The following is a 22,825-nucleotide window of genomic DNA, read 5'->3' as shown; positions in this document are numbered from 1 at the left end:
CTTTTTCCAATTCCTGATCACAAAAAACCTTTTTAATCAATTAGTCAAAATTGTTTCATTGCAACATATGATGCCCCCGTCCCTCCCCCAAAAGAAGAACTCCACCAGAACATGTGCTGATCGTTTGTGTCCATAAATCCGTCTAAATGAGGCAAGAGCCAATGACAAAAAAGAGTTTCTCTAGTTTATCAGTGAAAGAGATTTTAAGGCGCCCCCAAGAAAAAAGTAAACATGTAGATTTCACCCCAGAGCTGGCCTGGACTCTGTCTGTAATACCATCATCCAGTCAGACAAAAGGGCAGGGTTGTTCTTGTCTGATCGCCCCAAAGTGGTGTTCTCCTTCCTCTCACCTGGCGCCCCAAAATCGGACTAATTTATTTAACAAGCAAAGTTTGGCATGAATGTATTGTACCATGACAACAGTCCTAGAAAAGAAGGCAGTGTGGCTGCATCAGAAAGGACGGGGTGGTGCATTGAGGATAGCAGAAAGGTGATCATCAGTTGGTTGAATACCCTGTGGTGTAACGGTGTGACCTAATAAACACAGACTGGACCTGTTAAACTGACATTTGTATTTGTTCAGCTATAACCCTTCCTCTTTTAACTGTTGCAGCACTGCAGCAAGAGCAGCATCCTGATCACTTTGAGTTGCACCCCACAGAATGATGTCATCTAAATAATGACATTAAGTCAACTGTAGAGAAAATAGTAGCATCTCTGAGTTTGGACAGCATTTCATCGATGTGTGGAAGTGGATAACTATCTGTGACAACAGCTTTGTTCAGTTCTTCCAAGTCCACACACATCCTGATGTTACCTGACTTCTTTTGAATGACAACAATGGAGATGCATCCATCTTTTCTATTACCCCATCTTGCAAAAGTTTTTCAAGTTCTTTACTCACAGTATCTGCACTGACAGAGGTAAACGTCGCAGCTTCTGTCTGACTGGAGGGACACTTTTAGAGACTTTAACGTTATGTACAATTGTAGTCGCACATCCCAGAGAGGCCTGTTGAGGCTGAGATGACATCAATGTGGGCAGACACCCCTGATTAGTAAAACACAGTCCTTTCATGAGAACCAGGCCTAGTAATGTGGTACCAGATTAGTTCCATAACATGTATCATCACGTGACACAGTGACAGACATCCCAGTACAGGTATAGGAGAGCTAGAGTATGTAACCATAGTAACGTCTGGAGACTGCAGAGAATCTCTGCAGAAATGGGTCTCATACTCAATTCTGGATATGATAGAAACAGATATACTTGAGTCTACAGTAAACTGGATGGGCCCTGAGGTAGAAGCAGTTGTAATGGTAGCTGTGCAACGGATCCTGTCAGATGACTAGCCGGTCACGTATGTGCTGACTACATACATGTTCAACATGCTGGTCCCGCATCATTTCATACTATTTATCATCAAAGCAACATGTTGCAGCTAAATCTCTGAGAGCGGCCACGTACTGCAAGATAGATTCAATGGACTTGAGGCGCGTTTTCGGGAAACATGGCGCTCTGCAACAGCATTCACAGTCTACTAAAGTCAAGCACATTTATAACTCCTTTAAAAATATCATAATGTCTATGAATCAGCCAAACAGGAAGACTCAAAAACCTTATTTATCACCACCACAACCAGTGTGAGGGTTCAGTGCCTTGCTCAAGGACACATTGACACGTGGACCACACTTCTATGTTTAAGTGCAGGAAAAAGTTAGACGGGTTTCAAAATAGAATACCCAAACAACTCTTTCCTACTAGATCCATTTTCATACACCAGAAAAATACATTTTGTTTTTTTCTGCATAAATCACAACAAAATCTGACAACTTTCTTTAAAAGAAGAAGCATCAAACCCACCTTTTGTTTTACTTTTTGTTTTTGCACGTAACGTCATTAGCTTTTTTACATTGGATAAATGCATAAAAAGGAAAAAGAAAAATTGTCTATTTATATAAAGTTGTTCTGCTTTTCCAGCAGATATGGAGATTCATCAGATACATTGATGAACATGAATGTCTTCCTGTTCTGCAGTAGCTCACACTGGATCTTCATTTTTAAATCTTGATGAAGACGAGTTGAGAGGTTCTTCAGCTGGATCTCTGGGTCTGCTGGTGAGGTCAGAACCTGCTGTGATGAGAAATGAAATTTAGTTTCATGTTTGCAACACTTAACTCAAACTCAAAATTTATTTATTTATATAGCGCCTTTCATTTTGGTTAAAAACACAAAGCGCTTAACATAAAAACAGATAGAACAGTCATAAAAAATGAAAGTTGTTCAAAACAGAAAACAAAGGACAATCCCACAAAGAAGGTACCCCTCCCTCACCATCCCCCGCCCCCATCCCCACCCACCCAGTTACCCCAGTAGAACAGTGAACAGAAACAAATAACTGCAGTTGAAGAAAGTCTGGCTTGGTACTGCTGTGAGGAAACGATATCATGGGGATCCATTCATTCCAAGGCCCAGCCGGACCACAGGGGCCATTACCGCAGCGCCCGCCCAACACAGGGCAGCCCAGGGCCCCATCCATGGCTATGAGACCACAGAGTGGGACCCCAGCCCGCCCAACCAGAACGGGCACCACAGCAACGGCACGCCCTACAGGTCAAGCTGGTGGTGCCCAAGAACGATGGATCCCCCAGAGGAAACACTGGAGTAAAAAACATCAGAATAAAAAATAAAAATGATCATAAAATAACAACAAAAAAAAATAGAAAAAGATAAAAAATAAAATAAGATATAAGAATGTTAGTAATTAAAAAATAAAAAACGTCAGTGATTAAAACATAACCTAAGTATCATTGGTAAAATAACAATAAAAAGAATTGCATATTAGAAACAAAGATAATAATAGTCTTTACAAGAAAATAAATAAATAGATAAATAAATAAATAAATAAATAAATAAATATGTAAATAAATACCTCAATTAATAAATAGATGAATAATAAAAGACATAAGGAATGATCAAAGTCATATAAAAGCCAGACTAAAAAGGTGGGTCTTGAGCCTCTTCTTAAAAACCTCTACAGTCTCTGCGGCCCTGAGGTTCTCCGGCAGGCTGTTCCACAGGCGAGGGCCGTAATGGCAGAACGAAGCCTCACCATGTGTCTTGGTCCTCACCTTAGGGACAACTAAGAGGCCAGTGCCAGAGGACCTCAGGGTCCGCGAGGGTTCGTATTTTAAAATAATATCATTTAAATAAGAGGGCCCAAGACCATAAAAACATTTATAAACCATTAAAAGAACTTTAAAATCAATCCTGAAACGCACAGGGAGCCAATGCAGCGATTTTAAAACCGGTGTAATGTGTTCCCGCCCTCTGGTTCTCGTCAGAACTCGTGCCGCTGAGTTCTGTAGAAGTTGTAGATTTGAGATCGACTTTTTGGGTAAACCAGAGAGCAGGGCATTACAGTAATCTAAACGACTAAAAATAAAAGCATGCATTAGCACTTGAAAGAGAAAATGCAATGACCCAGTTTTGGCACCTGTGTTACACCCCTGGTGCATTCTCGGAGCTCCAGTAAATAGAATATTAGCAGAACTCCAACAGCCTCCCAGTCTATCTCAGTCCACTAATTTATTTTAATGAAGAAAATAACCTAATGAACCAACCCTAAAATCACCAACTATGGCTACCTACCCAAAGACATCTTTACCCACAAATCTAGAACCAAAACCGGCCAATCTGCCAAGACTGTTTGGCGGGAGGTCTAACAGCCAGAAGTACAGTAAACACTGACATCATCGCCCCGCCTCCCCTGTGGAAATGCTAAATGGAATTGAATTATGCGACACTTTCACAGTGTGGATGTGGAAATGAAAATGCAATCCCCTCTTTGCATTTTCTTTTAATTATGACCCAGAATAAGCAGTTTTTAAGTAGAAAAAGCATTTTGAAACATTGATTTTTCATTTTACTTTTGATTCATTTCATGCAGCTTTATTTTGAAAATGAAAAAGCATTTCTGGTTTTGACTTATTTTGAATAATGCACACATTTCTCATTTACACTCAGTCAGTATAGAAAAAGAAAGTCTCAAGCAAAGCATTTGCAGATTGATAACTTTGTCTCACAATCATTTAAAAGTCATTTGAAAGAGTCCAGAGAGACCAATTCTTTCAATTGAAAATGTTTCTGAAGTGAAAAAGCCGTCTCTGACAGTTGGTTTCCATGGTAACCATTGTTTACACCAGGACATTCTGGAGGAGGTCTATACCATAGAAGATTGTAATTGTTCATGATAGAAATGAGTAGTTAAAGTGTTCAACTCAACAATCAGAGGACTGTTTTCTGATCAAAGTTCAGAGTCTATGATTTAAACAGCATCTGCTGCTGATTTACACTCATGATTCTTGAAGAAAGATTCAAGATCTCACCTTCAAACGCCTTTTCTTCCTCCCTTTCTCTGAAAATCCTCAAAATCATCTGATAAGCTGTTTGAAAACCAAAACAGAGTTAGCTCATGGAAACAATCAGTAGTAATTGACAAAATCTTTACTATATGAATTTATTATTTTCACAGCTGGAGGCTGTAAAAGTTAACATCCATTCATTCCTGTTTGTATCCAATCTAAAGTTGTGCTCACCTGTCCAGAGTTTTTGTTCTTCATCTGTGAAAACAAAGACAGAAGATCAGCAAGCAAACAAATCTGAACCCTAAACAGGTTTATGAATCTGAAGGTATCATGTTTCTGTGAAGAAGATATTAGATCTTACCTTTAGACAGCTTAATTTCTTTTACTTCTCTTAAAATCATCAAAATAATCCGATCAACTGTTTGAAAAAGAAGAGTTAACATATAACAGTCTGTAGTAACTGATAACATTTTTTTAAACTTTTATCAGTGACAGAAGAAATAAAGTTCAGTTTGTTTCCAAACTAAACTTGTTCTCACCATCCTGGAGTTTTTCCTCGTCATCTGTAAAAACAAAGACAGAAGATCAGCAATCAAACAAATCTACATCGATGAATGTTTTCTGCTTAAGTGTCTGAGATTTAAACAAACTGCTGCTGATTTACACTCATTTTTCAGTTGAGAACATTCATTATCTTTTTTGTATACATTTTTTTAACAGAGACATTGAAAGTATGGCTGCAAAGCGCCCAGAATCAGCCCAAATGCAATTTTTTCATCTGTAGTCCCCAGACAAATGTTAAAATGGTCTCACCTTCAGACGCCCCTTTCCTTTTCCTTTCTTTGATGATTCTTGAAATCATGTCATCAACTGTTTGAAAACCCAAAACAGCGTTTACTCATGAAAATAATGAGTTGTTACTAATAAAATGTTTACTATTGAATGTCTTATTTTCACAGCTGGAGACTGTAAAACTGTAGTCAGTGACAGAAATGAACCAAAGTTCACATTCATTCATTCCTGTTTGTTTCCAAACTAAAGTGTACTGCTCACCCTTCTTGTTTTTTTTCTTTTCATCTGTAACAGCAAAGACATAAGATCAGCAATCCAACAAATCTTACCCCTGAAAGTTGTTAAAATATCATTGCAGATGAGGTTTGATGCTGATTTACAATCTTCTTTCTGTAAAAATCATTTTAGTCTTCAGACAGCTCTAGTTCTTTTCATTAATAAAATCCTCATTTTCACGAACTGTTAAAAAAAAAAAAAGAGTTCACTCCTAATAACAGTCAGCTGCAAATAATAAAATGTTTATTATAACTACTGTTGTCAGTGACATAATTGGATCAAAGTTCAGTTTGTTTCCAAGCTAAAAAAAAAATCACCTTTCGTGAGGTTTAGGTCGGAATCTGTAAAGACAGAAATCAAACAAATCAACAATCAAACAAATCTTTTGCTGATTTAAATCCATGATTCTGTAAAAGATTCATGGTCTCACCTTCAGAGGTCCCTTTCTCCCTTCTTCCGCTGATGATTCTTGAAAGCATGTCATCAACTGTGTGAAGAACCACAGAAGTTACCTCATGAAAACAATCAGCTGTAACTAATTAAATATTTACTATATGAAGTTATTATTTTCACAACTGGAGGGTGTAAAGACTGTAGTCAGTAACAGAAATGAATCAAAGTTCAGTTTGTTTCCAGACTAAAATTGTTCTCACCCTTCTGGAGTGTTGTCTCGACATCTGTAAAAACAAAGACAGAAGATCAGCAATCACACTAATCTGAACTCATGAATGTTTTCTGCTCAAAGTTCAGAGTCTGTGATTTAAACAAACTGCTGCTGATAAACATTCATGATTCTGTAGAACATTCAGGATCTCACCTTCAGACACCCCCTTTACCTTCCTTTCGACAATTCTTGAAATCATGTCATCAACTGTTTGAAAAACCAAGACAGAGTTACCTCATGAAAACATTCATTTACTATTGAATGCATTATTTTCACAGCTGGAGGCTGTAAAACTGATGTCAGTGACAGAAATGAATCAAAGTTCAGTTTGTTTCCAGACTAAAGTTGTACTCACCATACCAGAGTGTTTGCTCTTCATCTGTGAAAACAAAGACAGAAGATCACCAATCACACTAATCTCTAAACAGGTCTATGAATCTGAAAGTTGTCTGTTCAAATCTCAGTGCAGACAGAGTCTGCTGAAGATTTATAATCATGTTTCTGTAGAGGAAATTCTAGATCTCACCTTCAGACAGCTTTAGTTCCTCTTTCTTTAATAAAATCCTTAAAATCATCCGATCAACTGTTTGAAAAACCAAAGAAGAGTTCACGTCTAATAACAGTCTATTTTAACTATAAACATGTTTCATGTCTATGAAGACTCTCATTCATCCAGGTTGATTCCATCATAGTAGTAGGTTTAGGGGCTGTAAACCAGCTCTTTAACCAGCTAATTCAGAATTGACAAAGCCTGTTGGACAAGAGGTGAAACGTCTTCTAACTTTAAAAACTAAGTCCAGATGACAGCCCCTAAACCTATAACTATGATAACATGTTTACTATTTTTTGTAATAATTGTTGTCAGTGACGAATAGAAATTCACATCCATTCATCCCTGTTTGTTTCCAGACAAAATTTGTACTCACCCATCCGGAGAATTAGATCTACAAACAAAGACACAAGATCAGCAATCAAACAATCTGAACTCATGAATGTTTTCTGTTCAGTTTGTAATTTAAACAGCGCCTGCTGCTGCACTAATGTTTCCTAATATTAATTCCTCACTACAAACAACCCCAAAGCCGTATATTTTATCCACTCACACATTTTGAAGTGTTTCTCTGGAAACCTGCTCTCTGAGCACCAGCCCCTCCCAATCCATGGCAACAAGTGGGTTTTCATGAGCTGATATAGACCAGTGAGGAACGGCCCCTTCCAGGAAGAGTCTGCACCACCAGCACCGCCCTCTGGCTGACAGACACGCCCACTTTCTCCACTGAGGCAAAACAGTTACTTTCAGACCCCTCCCCCCCACACACATACACAGTCGCGCAGATCCCGGCTGTCTGTTATTTGTGTTGTAAACAGTGTAGCAATGGCTCCTTGGATTTATAGCGTTTAAACTTTGTGCTGTGGCAAACGCAAAAACACATTCTGGTGGAGAACCTGCAGGACATTTAGGGGTGGAGCCTAAATGTTTCTGAGAATGAAAGCAGATGAATTATAATATTGAGAAGACCTCTGCAGAAAAATAAGCAAACAATTTCCTGGTGGAGATGCAAATATGATTATATACATGGATATAGTTTACTCTAAAGGATTTATGAATATCCTTTACTGATATCATAGTCTTTGTGAAAATCTCCCATTTAAATTCCAAATTATAGATTTATAACTTCAAAGTTTATTTATTTGTATAGCATATTTTATTCCAATTGAAAACACAAAGTGCTTCTATAAAAGTAAAAAAGAATAGTCACAAAAAATGAAAATTAATTCAATTGATGGGCTGGAATGGTCCCGCCTTCCTGGGGTTAGGCACTATTTCTCCAGAGCTACAGATTCTTGTGTGGGTCCATTGTTGGACATCACAGCCAGTTTTTGTGTCTCCATTGTGTACTGATGATCCACAGCTCACAGACTTTCTTTTACTTTGTGCTAACGGTCCAGAGCCATTTGGTCTTCAGACCAACACCTCTGATCTGATTCCAGCCTTATTAACATGTCAATCACACAGCAGCGACACCCACAGGACAACCAGTAGGTGTGCAGTTGGCACACCTACAGCTGCCCTACCCAGTCTGTTATCCCCCCTCATGCCCCTCTGACCCCCTGAATCATCCAGATATGAGCAGCACTGCTGCATCACTATTCTGCTCAAAGTTCAGTGTCTGTAATTTAAAAACAGACTGCTGCTGATTCACACTCATGAGTCTGTTGATCAGTGTTTTTAAAAAAAAATTTGAGCCATGGCACACTTTAACCTTGACAAAAATCCCGTGGCACACCAGTATCCAAAAATTGAAAAAAAGGAGAAACTCATAGTCTGTATTGATCTACAGTCCCTCCATGATCTCACATTCATTTTTGTGATAATTGTGGCAGAAAAAGCTGGAAGCTGCAGGTGTTTTTCTAAAAGATGTAATAAAAATTAAGTTAGAAGATTTAAAAACTGTTTGATGTGTTCGTTGTTGTTTCAAGATATTTAACATGAAGACTCATTGTGCGCCGAAATGCTGTTGCTTTAACCCAATACATCATGGGAGATGTAGTGCAAAAACGGCCGGAGATCATTTCTCTGAACTTCATGGTTTTGTTCACTTTTTCCACTGTCTGACTCCGGACTCTGTGGAAAGCTACACCGCTAAAGACGAGCTTTAGCTGGTATTATTGTTAGAACTGAGCGACTTTATGAGCAGAATCAGAAAAAGGAAGTGAAGACTTGAACCACTTCTGATTGGTCAGACCAATGACATGTGATTAAACCTCCAGGAATGATTGGTGGAGACAGTTAAAGGGGCGGGGCTTTTCCAAAAACAGCTTTAGCTATGGCTAAATCGCAGTACCGTCATTCTTATCAAAATGTCTTTAATAAAATCAAATAAACACAAAGAAAAAAGTATTTTATGATCTTTCATATTCCTAATATTCTTAATTTTTTGTTTTATCAGGGCCTGTAAGGATGAACAAAGACCTGAAATCCTGGAGATGGAAAATTTTGTTAAATCAGTTAATGAGGGTATTTTCCCACGGGACACTTGACCATCTCCGGCACACTGGTTGAAAAACACTGCTGTAGAGAAGATTCATGATCTCACCTTCAGACAGTTTTGTTTTATTTCTTTCTCTCAAAATCCTCTCAACCCTAAGATGAGCTGTGTGAAAAACCAAAGAAGAGTTAACTTCTGATAACAGTCAGTTGTAACTGATAACATGGTTACTATTGAATTTATTATTTTCGCAGTTGGAGGCTGTAAAAGTTGTTCTCACCCTTCCTGAGTTTTTGCTCTTCATCTGTGAAAACAAAGACAGAAGATCAGCAATCAAACAAATCTGAACCCTAATCAGGTTTATGGATAGGAAGGTTGTCTGTTCAAATCTCAGTGCAGACAGGGTCTGATGATGATTTATAATCATGATTCTAGATCTCACCTTTATACAGGCAAAAGTCATTTCTTTTTTCTAAAATCCTCGAAATCCTCCGATCAACTGTTTGAAAATCCAAAGAAGAGTTAACTTCTAATAACAGTCAGTTGTTACTAATAACATGTTTACTATGTTTCTGTAAAAACTGTTGTCAGTGACAGAAATGAATAAAGGTTCAGTTTGTTTAAATGTAAAGTGTTATTCTCACCATCCCAGAGTGTTGGCTTAACATCTGTACAAACAAAGACAAAAGATCAGCAATCAAACAATCTGAAGCCTAAACAGGTTCATGAATCTGCAGGTTGTTTGTTCAAATCTGAGTGCAGACGGAGTCTGATGCTGATTTATAGTCATGATTCTAGATCTCACCTTTATACAGCCATAACTCATTTCTTCCTTCATAAAACTCCTCAATTATCTCCTTAACTGTTTGAAAAAACAGAAAAGAGTTAACTTCTTATCGTGATCAGTACTAACTAATAACATGTGAACTATTTGCTGTGAAAACTGTTTTCAGTGACAGAAATCAATAAATTCACCTCCACACACTTCTGTTTGTTTCCAAACTACTCACCTTTGTCTAGACTTTTCTTGCCTTCAGGTCCTTGTTGCAAAATACTCAAAATTAAGTAACGTGCTGTTTGACAAACGAAAACAGGGTTAATTCATAATAATAATCAGTTGTAACTCATTAAACTGTGAATTAATGAGAGCTGAAAAACTGTCAGTCACAAAAATAAATCGAAGGTAACATCCTAGTTGTTGCACTGACCATTCAGAAGCATCCAAATGCCATCTGGAACCAAAGAAAGATCAGCAGTCAAACAAATCTGAAGCCACAACACATTTATTCACACTTTATTGATAACTTGATCTGTGTGTGTAACAATGCTTTCTGGATTTAATGACGTTGTAATCTTATTATAATCAGTGATTACTACACGTCTGTTACATGGTGTGACCCACTTTACTGTTTACTAAATCATGAATGGGATTATATAAACTCACTTCTTCCCGCTCCTGTTTAAGCCATAAATCAATCTCTACTTGACTTTAGTTTATGATCACTATATTTAATTAAGCAAATGTTACATAACTGTGTCTTTTTATTGTTTTTGTATCTATGCATTTCATCATTTATGTAATGAGTTTGATAATTATGTGATCTTTTTATTGTATTGACTACAATTAATGCTTGAAATAAAGACATCAAATTAATAAAATCTGAATGTTTTCTGCTTAAAGTCCAGAGTCTGTGTTTCAAACACAGACTGATGATGATTTACACTCATGTTGTAGAAGATTCATAATCTCACCTTCAGACAGCTTTCTTTTATTTCCTTCTCTTAAAATCTTCAAAGTTATCTTATCAACTGTTTGAAAAACCAAAGAAGAGTTAACAACTAATAACAGTCAGTTGTGACTAATAAGATCCTTTTGGTAAAAACTGTTGTCAGAGGCAAAAATTAATCAAATTTCAGTTTGTTTCCAAACTAAATTATTGCACTCACCATTCAGGAGTATTTGCTTATCATCTGTAAAAACAAAGATAGAAGATTAGCAATCAAACAATCTGAACTCATGAATGTTTTCTGTTCAACGTTCAGAGACTGTGATTCAAACACACACTGATGCTGATTTACACTCGTGATTCTGTAGAACATTCATGATCTCACCAATATCTGACCCTGCAGCTTGCATTTCTTCTGCAATCCTCTTAAGTTCTGTTGAAAAACCAAAATAGAGTTATTTTAACATCTCCACGTTGAGTTCAGAACACATGAGAGTCTGTGATTTAAACACAAACTGCTGATTTATACTTATGTTGTTGTAGAGAAGATTCCTGATCTCACCTTCAGCTGACATGGTATCATGTATTTCTTTTAAAATCCTGTCATGTTCTGTTTGAACATGACATGTTGATTTCAGAACACATGGACACAGAGTCTGCTGCTGATTTACACTCATGATTCTGTAGAGAAGATTCCTGATCTCACCTGTAACCAACTCTGCAGCAGGTATTTCTTCTGAAAACCTGGCATGTTCTGATGAAAAACCAAAACAGAGTTACCTTAACATCTCCACGTTGAGTTCAGAACACGTGGTCACAGAGAGTCTGTGATTCAAACACAAACTGCTGCTGATTTTATACTTGTGTTGTTGTAGAGAAGATTCCTGATCTCACCTTCTTCCAGCATGGTAGCACATATTTTTTCTAACCAGTGTGAGGGTTCAGTGCCTTGCTCAAGGACACATTGACACGTGGACCACACTTCTATGTTTAAGTGCAGGAAAAAGTTAGACGGGTTTCAAAATAGAATACCCAAACAACTCTTTCCTACTAGATCCATTTTCATACACCAGAAAAATACATTTTGTTTTTTTCTGCATAAATCACAACAAAATCTGACAACTTTCTTTAAAAGAAGAAGCATCAAACCCACCTTTTGTTTTACTTTTTGTTTTTGCACGTAACGTCATTAGCTTTTTTACATTGGATAAATGCATAAAAAGGAAAAAGAAAAATTGTCTATTTATATAAAGTTGTTCTGCTTTTCCAGCAGATATGGAGATTCATCAGATACATTGATGAACATGAATGTCTTCCTGTTCTGCAGTAGCTCACACTGGATCTTCATTTTTAAATCTTGATGAAGACGAGTTGAGAGGTTCTTCAGCTGGATCTCTGGGTCTGCTGGTGAGGTCAGAACCTGCTGTGATGAGAAATGAAATTTAGTTTCATGTTTGCAACACTTAACTCAAACTCAAAATTTATTTATTTATATAGCGCCTTTCATTTTGGTTAAAAACACAAAGCGCTTAACATAAAAACAGATAGAACAGTCATAAAAAATGAAAGTTGTTCAAAACAGAAAACAAAGGACAATCCCACAAAGAAGGTACCCCTCCCTCACCATCCCCCGCCCCCATCCCCACCCACCCAGTTACCCCAGTAGAACAGTGAACAGAAACAAATAACTGCAGTTGAAGAAAGTCTGGCTTGGTACTGCTGTGAGGAAACGATATCATGGGGATCCATTCATTCCAAGGCCCAGCCGGACCACAGGGGCCATTACCGCAGCGCCCGCCCAACACAGGGCAGCCCAGGGCCCCATCCATGGCTATGAGACCACAGAGTGGGACCCCAGCCCGCCCAACCAGAACGGGCACCACAGCAACGGCACGCCCTACAGGTCAAGCTGGTGGTGCCCAAGAACGATGGATCCCCCAGAGGAAACACTGGAGTAAAAAACATCAGAATAAAAAATAAAAATGATCATAAAATAACAACAAAAAAAAATAGAAAAAGATAAAAAATAAAATAAGATATAAGAATGTTAGTAATTAAAAAATAAAAAACGTCAGTGATTAAAACATAACCTAAGTATCATTGGTAAAATAACAATAAAAAGAATTGCATATTAGAAACAAAGATAATAATAGTCTTTACAAGAAAATAAATAAATAGATAAATAAATAAATAAATAAATAAATAAATATGTAAATAAATACCTCAATTAATAAATAGATGAATAATAAAAGACATAAGGAATGATCAAAGTCATATAAAAGCCAGACTAAAAAGGTGGGTCTTGAGCCTCTTCTTAAAAACCTCTACAGTCTCTGCGGCCCTGAGGTTCTCCGGCAGGCTGTTCCACAGGCGAGGGCCGTAATGGCAGAACGAAGCCTCACCATGTGTCTTGGTCCTCACCTTAGGGACAACTAAGAGGCCAGTGCCAGAGGACCTCAGGGTCCGCGAGGGTTCGTATTTTAAAATAATATCATTTAAATAAGAGGGCCCAAGACCATAAAAACATTTATAAACCATTAAAAGAACTTTAAAATCAATCCTGAAACGCACAGGGAGCCAATGCAGCGATTTTAAAACCGGTGTAATGTGTTCCCGCCCTCTGGTTCTCGTCAGAACTCGTGCCGCTGAGTTCTGTAGAAGTTGTAGATTTGAGATCGACTTTTTGGGTAAACCAGAGAGCAGGGCATTACAGTAATCTAAACGACTAAAAATAAAAGCATGCATTAGCACTTGAAAGAGAAAATGCAATGACCCAGTTTTGGCACCTGTGTTACACCCCTGGTGCATTCTCGGAGCTCCAGTAAATAGAATATTAGCAGAACTCCAACAGCCTCCCAGTCTATCTCAGTCCACTAATTTATTTTAATGAAGAAAATAACCTAATGAACCAACCCTAAAATCACCAACTATGGCTACCTACCCAAAGACATCTTTACCCACAAATCTAGAACCAAAACCGGCCAATCTGCCAAGACTGTTTGGCGGGAGGTCTAACAGCCAGAAGTACAGTAAACACTGACATCATCGCCCCGCCTCCCCTGTGGAAATGCTAAATGGAATTGAATTATGCGACACTTTCACAGTGTGGATGTGGAAATGAAAATGCAATCCCCTCTTTGCATTTTCTTTTAATTATGACCCAGAATAAGCAGTTTTTAAGTAGAAAAAGCATTTTGAAACATTGATTTTTCATTTTACTTTTGATTCATTTCATGCAGCTTTATTTTGAAAATGAAAAAGCATTTCTGGTTTTGACTTATTTTGAATAATGCACACATTTCTCATTTACACTCAGTCAGTATAGAAAAAGAAAGTCTCAAGCAAAGCATTTGCAGATTGATAACTTTGTCTCACAATCATTTAAAAGTCATTTGAAAGAGTCCAGAGAGACCAATTCTTTCAATTGAAAATGTTTCTGAAGTGAAAAAGCCGTCTCTGACAGTTGGTTTCCATGGTAACCATTGTTTACACCAGGACATTCTGGAGGAGGTCTATACCATAGAAGATTGTAATTGTTCATGATAGAAATGAGTAGTTAAAGTGTTCAACTCAACAATCAGAGGACTGTTTTCTGATCAAAGTTCAGAGTCTATGATTTAAACAGCATCTGCTGCTGATTTACACTCATGATTCTTGAAGAAAGATTCAAGATCTCACCTTCAAACGCCTTTTCTTCCTCCCTTTCTCTGAAAATCCTCAAAATCATCTGATAAGCTGTTTGAAAACCAAAACAGAGTTAGCTCATGGAAACAATCAGTAGTAATTGACAAAATCTTTACTATATGAATTTATTATTTTCACAGCTGGAGGCTGTAAAAGTTAACATCCATTCATTCCTGTTTGTATCCAATCTAAAGTTGTGCTCACCTGTCCAGAGTTTTTGTTCTTCATCTGTGAAAACAAAGACAGAAGATCAGCAAGCAAACAAATCTGAACCCTAAACAGGTTTATGAATCTGAAGGTATCATGTTTCTGTGAAGAAGATATTAGATCTTACCTTTAGACAGCTTAATTTCTTTTACTTCTCTTAAAATCATCAAAATAATCCGATCAACTGTTTGAAAAAGAAGAGTTAACATATAACAGTCTGTAGTAACTGATAACATTTTTTTAAACTTTTATCAGTGACAGAAGAAATAAAGTTCAGTTTGTTTCCAAACTAAACTTGTTCTCACCATCCTGGAGTTTTTCCTCGTCATCTGTAAAAACAAAGACAGAAGATCAGCAATCAAACAAATCTACATCGATGAATGTTTTCTGCTTAAGTGTCTGAGATTTAAACAAACTGCTGCTGATTTACACTCATTTTTCAGTTGAGAACATTCATTATCTTTTTTGTATACATTTTTTTAACAGAGACATTGAAAGTATGGCTGCAAAGCGCCCAGAATCAGCCCAAATGCAATTTTTTCATCTGTAGTCCCCAGACAAATGTTAAAATGGTCTCACCTTCAGACGCCCCTTTCCTTTTCCTTTCTTTGATGATTCTTGAAATCATGTCATCAACTGTTTGAAAACCCAAAACAGCGTTTACTCATGAAAATAATGAGTTGTTACTAATAAAATGTTTACTATTGAATGTCTTATTTTCACAGCTGGAGACTGTAAAACTGTAGTCAGTGACAGAAATGAACCAAAGTTCACATTCATTCATTCCTGTTTGTTTCCAAACTAAAGTGTACTGCTCACCCTTCTTGTTTTTTTTCTTTTCATCTGTAACAGCAAAGACATAAGATCAGCAATCCAACAAATCTTACCCCTGAAAGTTGTTAAAATATCATTGCAGATGAGGTTTGATGCTGATTTACAATCTTCTTTCTGTAAAAATCATTTTAGTCTTCAGACAGCTCTAGTTCTTTTCATTAATAAAATCCTCATTTTCACGAACTGTTAAAAAAAAAAAAAGAGTTCACTCCTAATAACAGTCAGCTGCAAATAATAAAATGTTTATTATAACTACTGTTGTCAGTGACATAATTGGATCAAAGTTCAGTTTGTTTCCAAGCTAAAAAAAAAATCACCTTTCGTGAGGTTTAGGTCGGAATCTGTAAAGACAGAAATCAAACAAATCAACAATCAAACAAATCTTTTGCTGATTTAAATCCATGATTCTGTAAAAGATTCATGGTCTCACCTTCAGAGGTCCCTTTCTCCCTTCTTCCGCTGATGATTCTTGAAAGCATGTCATCAACTGTGTGAAGAACCACAGAAGTTACCTCATGAAAACAATCAGCTGTAACTAATTAAATATTTACTATATGAAGTTATTATTTTCACAACTGGAGGGTGTAAAGACTGTAGTCAGTAACAGAAATGAATCAAAGTTCAGTTTGTTTCCAGACTAAAATTGTTCTCACCCTTCTGGAGTGTTGTCTCGACATCTGTAAAAACAAAGACAGAAGATCAGCAATCACACTAATCTGAACTCATGAATGTTTTCTGCTCAAAGTTCAGAGTCTGTGATTTAAACAAACTGCTGCTGATAAACATTCATGATTCTGTAGAACATTCAGGATCTCACCTTCAGACACCCCCTTTACCTTCCTTTCGACAATTCTTGAAATCATGTCATCAACTGTTTGAAAAACCAAGACAGAGTTACCTCATGAAAACATTCATTTACTATTGAATGCATTATTTTCACAGCTGGAGGCTGTAAAACTGATGTCAGTGACAGAAATGAATCAAAGTTCAGTTTGTTTCCAGACTAAAGTTGTACTCACCATACCAGAGTGTTTGCTCTTCATCTGTGAAAACAAAGACAGAAGATCACCAATCACACTAATCTCTAAACAGGTCTATGAATCTGAAAGTTGTCTGTTCAAATCTCAGTGCAGACAGAGTCTGCTGAAGATTTATAATCATGTTTCTGTAGAGGAAATTCTAGATCTCACCTTCAGACAGCTTTAGTTCCTCTTTCTTTAATAAAATCCTTAAAATCATCCGATCAACTGTTTGAAAAACCAAAGAAGAGTTCACGTCTAATAACAGTCTATTTTAACTATAAACATGTTTCATGTCTATGAAGACTCTCATTCATCCAGGTTGATTCCATCATAGTAGTAGGTTTAGGGGCTGTAAACCAGCTCTTTAACCAGCTAATTCAGAATTGACAAAGCCTGTTGGACAAGAGGTGAAACGTCTTCTAACTTTAAAAACTAAGTCCAGATGACAGCCCCTAAACCTATAACTATGATAACATGTTTACTATTTTTTGTAATAATTGTTGTCAGTGACGAATAGAAATTCACATCCATTCATCCCTGTTTGTTTCCAGACAAAATTTGTACTCACCCATCCGGAGAATTAGATCTACAAACAAAGACACAAGATCAGCAATCAAACAATCTGAACTCATGAATGTTTTCTGTTCAGTTTGTAATTTAAACAGCGCCTGCTGCTGCACTAATGTTTCCTAATATTAATTCCTCACTACAAACAACCCCAAAGCCGTATATTTTATCCACTCACACATTTTGAAGTGTTTCTCTGGAAACCTGCTCTCTGAGCACCAGCCCCTCCCAATCCATGGCAACAAGTGGGTTTTCATGAGCTGATATAGACCAGTGAGGAACGGCCCCTTCCAGGAAGAGTCTGCACCACCAGCACCGCCCTCTGGCTGACAGACACGCCCACTTTCTCCACTGAGGCAAAACAGTTACTTTCAGACCCCTCCCCCCCACACACATACACAGTCGCACAGATCCCGGCTGTCTGTTATTTGTGTTGTAAACAGTGTAGCAATGGCTCCTTGGATTTATAGCGTTTAAACTTTGTGCTGTGGCAAACGCAAAAACACATTCTGGTGGAGAACCTGCAGGACATTTAGGGGTGGAGCCTAAATGTTTCTGAGAATGAAAGCAGATGAATTATAATATTGAGAAGACCTCTGCAGAAAAATAAGCAAACAATTTCCTGGTGGAGATGCAAATATGATTATATACATGGATATAGTTTACTCTAAAGGATTTATGAATATCCTTTACTGATATCATAGTCTTTGTGAAAATCTCCCATTTAAATTCCAAATTATAGATTTATAACTTCAAAGTTTATTTATTTGTATAGCATATTTTATTCCAATTGAAAACACAAAGTGCTTCTATAAAAGTAAAAAAGAATAGTCACAAAAAATGAAAATTAATTCAATTGATGGGCTGGAATGGTCCCGCCTTCCTGGGGTTAGGCACTATTTCTCCAGAGCTACAGATTCTTGTGTGGGTCCATTGTTGGACATCACAGCCAGTTTTTGTGTCTCCATTGTGTACTGATGATCCACAGCTCACAGACTTTCTTTTACTTTGTGCTAACGGTCCAGAGCCATTTGGTCTTCAGACCAACACCTCTGATCTGATTCCAGCCTTATTAACATGTCAATCACACAGCAGCGACACCCACAGGACAACCAGTAGGTGTGCAGTTGGCACACCTACAGCTGCCCTACCCAGTCTGTTATCCCCCCTCATGCCCCTCTGACCCCCTGAATCATCCAGATATGAGCAGCACTGCTGCATCACTATTCTGCTCAAAGTTCAGTGTCTGTAATTTAAAAACAGACTGCTGCTGATTCACACTCATGAGTCTGTTGATCAGTGTTTTTAAAAAAAAATTTGAGCCATGGCACACTTTAACCTTGACAAAAATCCCGTGGCACACCAGTATCCAAAAATTGAAAAAAAGGAGAAACTCATAGTCTGTATTGATCTACAGTCCCTCCATGATCTCACATTCATTTTTGTGATAATCGTGGCAGAAAAAGCTGGAAGCTGCAGGTGTTTTTCTAAAAGATGTAATAAAAATTAAGTTAGAAGATTTAAAAACTGTTTGATGTGTTCGTTGTTGTTTCAAGATATTTAACATGAAGACTCATTGTGCGCCGAAATGCTGTTGCTTTAACCCAATACATCATGGGAGATGTAGTGCAAAAACGGCCGGAGATCATTTCTCTGAACTTCATGGTTTTGTTCACTTTTTCCACTGTCTGACTCCGGACTCTGTGGAAAGCTACACCGCTAAAGACGAGCTTTAGCTGGTATTATTGTTAGAACTGAGCGACTTTATGAGCAGAATCAGAAAAAGGAAGTGAAGACTTGAACCACTTCTGATTGGTCAGACCAATGACATGTGATTAAACCTCCAGGAATGATTGGTGGAGACAGTTAAAGGGGCGGGGCTTTTCCAAAAACAGCTTTAGCTATGGCTAAATCGCAGTACCGTCATTCTTATCAAAATGTCTTTAATAAAATCAAATAAACACAAAGAAAAAAGTATTTTATGATCTTTCATATTCCTAATATTCTTAATTTTTTGTTTTATCAGGGCCTGTAAGGATGAACAAAGACCTGAAATCCTGGAGATGGAAAATTTTGTTAAATCAGTTAATGAGGGTATTTTCCCACGGGACACTTGACCATCTCCGGCACACTGGTTGAAAAACACTGCTGTAGAGAAGATTCATGATCTCACCTTCAGACAGTTTTGTTTTATTTCTTTCTCTCAAAATCCTCTCAACCCTAAGATGAGCTGTGTGAAAAACCAAAGAAGAGTTAACTTCTGATAACAGTCAGTTGTAACTGATAACATGGTTACTATTGAATTTATTATTTTCGCAGTTGGAGGCTGTAAAAGTTGTTCTCACCCTTCCTGAGTTTTTGCTCTTCATCTGTGAAAACAAAGACAGAAGATCAGCAATCAAACAAATCTGAACCCTAATCAGGTTTATGGATAGGAAGGTTGTCTGTTCAAATCTCAGTGCAGACAGGGTCTGATGATGATTTATAATCATGATTCTAGATCTCACCTTTATACAGGCAAAAGTCATTTCTTTTTTCTAAAATCCTCGAAATCCTCCGATCAACTGTTTGAAAATCCAAAGAAGAGTTAACTTCTAATAACAGTCAGTTGTTACTAATAACATGTTTACTATGTTTCTGTAAAAACTGTTGTCAGTGACAGAAATGAATAAAGGTTCAGTTTGTTTAAATGTAAAGTGTTATTCTCACCATCCCAGAGTGTTGGCTTAACATCTGTACAAACAAAGACAAAAGATCAGCAATCAAACAATCTGAAGCCTAAACAGGTTCATGAATCTGCAGGTTGTTTGTTCAAATCTGAGTGCAGACGGAGTCTGATGCTGATTTATAGTCATGATTCTAGATCTCACCTTTATACAGCCATAACTCATTTCTTCCTTCATAAAACTCCTCAATTATCTCCTTAACTGTTTGAAAAAACAGAAAAGAGTTAACTTCTTATCGTGATCAGTACTAACTAATAACATGTGAACTATTTGCTGTGAAAACTGTTTTCAGTGACAGAAATCAATAAATTCACCTCCACACACTTCTGTTTGTTTCCAAACTACTCACCTTTGTCTAGACTTTTCTTGCCTTCAGGTCCTTGTTGCAAAATACTCAAAATTAAGTAACGTGCTGTTTGACAAACGAAAACAGGGTTAATTCATAATAATAATCAGTTGTAACTCATTAAACTGTGAATTAATGAGAGCTGAAAAACTGTCAGTCACAAAAATAAATCGAAGGTAACATCCTAGTTGTTGCACTGACCATTCAGAAGCATCCAAATGCCATCTGGAACCAAAGAAAGATCAGCAGTCAAACAAATCTGAAGCCACAACACATTTATTCACACTTTATTGATAACTTGATCTGTGTGTGTAACAATGCTTTCTGGATTTAATGACGTTGTAATCTTATTATAATCAGTGATTACTACACGTCTGTTACATGGTGTGACCCACTTTACTGTTTACTAAATCATGAATGGGATTATATAAACTCACTTCTTCCCGCTCCTGTTTAAGCCATAAATCAATCTCTACTTGACTTTAGTTTATGATCACTATATTTAATTAAGCAAATGTTACATAACTGTGTCTTTTTATTGTTTTTGTATCTATGCATTTCATCATTTATGTAATGAGTTTGATAATTATGTGATCTTTTTATTGTATTGACTACAATTAATGCTTGAAATAAAGACATCAAATTAATAAAATCTGAATGTTTTCTGCTTAAAGTCCAGAGTCTGTGTTTCAAACACAGACTGATGATGATTTACACTCATGTTGTAGAAGATTCATAATCTCACCTTCAGACAGCTTTCTTTTATTTCCTTCTCTTAAAATCTTCAAAGTTATCTTATCAACTGTTTGAAAAACCAAAGAAGAGTTAACAACTAATAACAGTCAGTTGTGACTAATAAGATCCTTTTGGTAAAAACTGTTGTCAGAGGCAAAAATTAATCAAATTTCAGTTTGTTTCCAAACTAAATTATTGCACTCACCATTCAGGAGTATTTGCTTATCATCTGTAAAAACAAAGATAGAAGATTAGCAATCAAACAATCTGAACTCATGAATGTTTTCTGTTCAACGTTCAGAGACTGTGATTCAAACACACACTGATGCTGATTTACACTCGTGATTCTGTAGAACATTCATGATCTCACCAATATCTGACCCTGCAGCTTGCATTTCTTCTGCAATCCTCTTAAGTTCTGTTGAAAAACCAAAATAGAGTTATTTTAACATCTCCACGTTGAGTTCAGAACACATGAGAGTCTGTGATTTAAACACAAACTGCTGATTTATACTTATGTTGTTGTAGAGAAGATTCCTGATCTCACCTTCAGCTGACATGGTATCATGTATTTCTTTTAAAATCCTGTCATGTTCTGTTTGAACATGACATGTTGATTTCAGAACACATGGACACAGAGTCTGCTGCTGATTTACACTCATGATTCTGTAGAGAAGATTCCTGATCTCACCTGTAACCAACTCTGCAGCAGGTATTTCTTCTGAAAACCTGGCATGTTCTGATGAAAAACCAAAACAGAGTTACCTTAACATCTCCACGTTGAGTTCAGAACACGTGGTCACAGAGAGTCTGTGATTCAAACACAAACTGCTGCTGATTTTATACTTGTGTTGTTGTAGAGAAGATTCCTGATCTCACCTTCTTCCAGCATGGTAGCACATATTTTTTCTAAAATCATCTTAACCCTGTCACGTCCTGTTTGAGAAACCAAAACAGAGTTAGCTTGTCGTCTCCATGTTTGGTTCAGATCTCATGGATCAGGTTTGTGTTTCATCTGCAACCAGTTAGACGTGTTTCTGACACCTGCTTCTTCTTTACATGGGTTACAGAGGGTGATTGAAAGCAGCACGATGTGGAACATGTTCATCAGAACTCTGTGTTTCCAAAAGAGAATCAAGCAGAACCAGACTGAGGACTTCAGAGGGCCTGAATTCACTCCACACCACAACCACATTCAACAAGCTCAGATAAGGAACACATATGGGATGTTTTCAATTTAACAGAGATATAAACTGGACTTTTTCTATGAAGGTAAAAATGCTCCAAAAAGAATGCACTTGTAGATTTGATGTGATAACTTGTAATATAGAATGTGAATACTTGTGCATCAAAAATCTGCATCTATGTATACAAATCTTCTGCTGTGATCTGACAAATTTTCATTTGCATGTGTTCATTTAGAGTTACAACTTCAAATCTGTGATTCCAACTGCTCAAATGTGCTGCTACGTGTGCTCCAATCTGCTGGCGCAAATCACAAGTGCGCTACAACTGCGCTCTGAATTCTGACACATTCCTTGCCAGAAACTTCAGTGTACCTCATGGAACATGCAGGAGTGTAGGGAGTTAAAAGGTCAGAAATATACTTCGGGGTTTGTCCATGCCGTTGCTCTAAAAACTAAAATCAAAATCTTAAAATTTATTCTAAATTTAACAGAAAGCCAATGTAGAGATAAAAGCAGATGAGTGGTAACAAGTAAGAACGAGTGAGTTTGATAAACATTTCAACATAAATATCTGTCATTCTTCCAGATACCTGCAGCTTAAATACTGAAACAGGGGAACTGACGATCAATGATGTGAAACCAGAGCACAGCGGCGAGTACACGCCAGAGATTAACGGAAAAGTCCTATCTGCTCTTGTGTC

At 37.2% G+C, this 22,825-nt stretch overlaps 3 protein-coding genes across 9 annotated transcripts in view; 1 reads left to right on the top strand and 2 right to left on the bottom strand.

Moving 5' to 3' along the window:
• LOC144987110 (uncharacterized) overlaps positions 1-22,825 on the top strand; it is a 463,057-nt gene that overhangs the window by 246,667 nt on the left and 193,565 nt on the right. The gene's annotated exons all lie outside the window — the stretch shown is intronic.
• On the bottom strand, positions 1,834-11,723 carry LOC144987856 (uncharacterized). 4 transcript variants are annotated; one of them, XM_078937466.1, is made up of 26 exons: positions 11,523-11,723; positions 11,379-11,426; positions 11,202-11,249; positions 11,037-11,060; positions 10,842-10,898; positions 10,298-10,321; positions 10,100-10,162; positions 9,895-9,951; positions 9,734-9,757; positions 9,532-9,588; positions 9,370-9,393; positions 9,198-9,254; positions 7,026-7,043; positions 6,626-6,682; positions 6,455-6,478; positions 6,253-6,306; positions 6,089-6,112; positions 5,866-5,922; positions 5,753-5,776; positions 5,421-5,444; positions 5,181-5,237; positions 4,907-4,930; positions 4,729-4,785; positions 4,599-4,622; positions 4,389-4,445; positions 1,834-2,133 (listed from the first exon to the last, which is right to left on the bottom strand). In XM_078937466.1, exons 2-26 carry the CDS (start codon positions 11,389-11,391, stop codon positions 2,042-2,044), a joined length of 1,041 nt encoding a protein of 346 aa, XP_078793592.1. In that variant the 5' UTR covers positions 11,392-11,426; positions 11,523-11,723; the 3' UTR covers positions 1,834-2,041. The 4 variants fall into 4 exon arrangements, with proteins under 4 accessions (XP_078793592.1, XP_078793601.1, XP_078793582.1 ...); XM_078937475.1 differs by lacking the exon at positions 11,379-11,426; XM_078937456.1 differs by lacking the exon at positions 11,523-11,723 and having other exon boundaries at positions 11,379-11,516.
• Positions 11,940-21,990, bottom strand: LOC144987845 (uncharacterized). 4 transcript variants are annotated; one of them, XM_078937450.1, is made up of 26 exons: positions 21,629-21,990; positions 21,485-21,532; positions 21,308-21,355; positions 21,143-21,166; positions 20,948-21,004; positions 20,404-20,427; positions 20,206-20,268; positions 20,001-20,057; positions 19,840-19,863; positions 19,638-19,694; positions 19,476-19,499; positions 19,304-19,360; positions 17,132-17,149; positions 16,732-16,788; positions 16,561-16,584; positions 16,359-16,412; positions 16,195-16,218; positions 15,972-16,028; positions 15,859-15,882; positions 15,527-15,550; positions 15,287-15,343; positions 15,013-15,036; positions 14,835-14,891; positions 14,705-14,728; positions 14,495-14,551; positions 11,940-12,239 (listed from the first exon to the last, which is right to left on the bottom strand). In XM_078937450.1, the coding sequence occupies exons 2-26, from the start codon at positions 21,495-21,497 to the stop codon at positions 12,148-12,150; spliced, it is 1,041 nt and encodes a 346-aa protein (XP_078793576.1). In that variant the 5' UTR covers positions 21,498-21,532; positions 21,629-21,990; the 3' UTR covers positions 11,940-12,147. The 4 variants fall into 4 exon arrangements, with proteins under 4 accessions (XP_078793576.1, XP_078793577.1, XP_078793562.1 ...); XM_078937451.1 differs by lacking the exon at positions 21,485-21,532; XM_078937436.1 differs by lacking the exon at positions 21,629-21,990 and having other exon boundaries at positions 21,485-21,622.

Source organism: Oryzias latipes, chromosome 2 (genome assembly GCF_053564925.1).
Source record: "Oryzias latipes strain Hd-rR chromosome 2, Olatipes_Hd-rR_3.1".
NCBI classification, from domain to species: Eukaryota; Metazoa; Chordata; class Actinopteri; order Beloniformes; family Adrianichthyidae; genus Oryzias; species Oryzias latipes.
Note: the sequence above shows the minus strand (reverse complement) of the source record. Positions and strands in the feature narration are given on the sequence as shown.

Bases quoted from the DNA above. Each gene is read 5' to 3' on its own strand.
- LOC144987845 (XM_078937436.1), bottom strand. From the start codon at position 21,599: ATGAGTGTAAATCAGCAGCAGACTCTGTGTCCATGTGTTCTGAAATCA. The intron at 20,058-20,205 runs GTGAGTAGTTTG...TTTTTCAAACAG, and splicing joins CAAGAAAAGTCTAGACAAAG to TTAAGGAGATAATTGAGGAG. The intron at 19,500-19,637 runs GTGAGATCTAGA...TTGTTTTCACAG, and splicing joins TGACTTTTGCCTGTATAAAG to ATGAAGAGCAAAAACTCAGG.
- LOC144987856 (XM_078937456.1), bottom strand. From the start codon at position 11,493: ATGAGTGTAAATCAGCAGCAGACTCTGTGTCCATGTGTTCTGAAATCA. The intron at 11,061-11,201 runs GTGAGATCATGA...TTGTTTTTACAG, and splicing joins AGCTGCAGGGTCAGATATTG to ATGATAAGCAAATACTCCTG. The intron at 4,931-5,180 runs GTGAGACCATTT...TTGTTTTTACAG, and splicing joins AAGGAAAGGGGCGTCTGAAG to ATGACGAGGAAAAACTCCAG.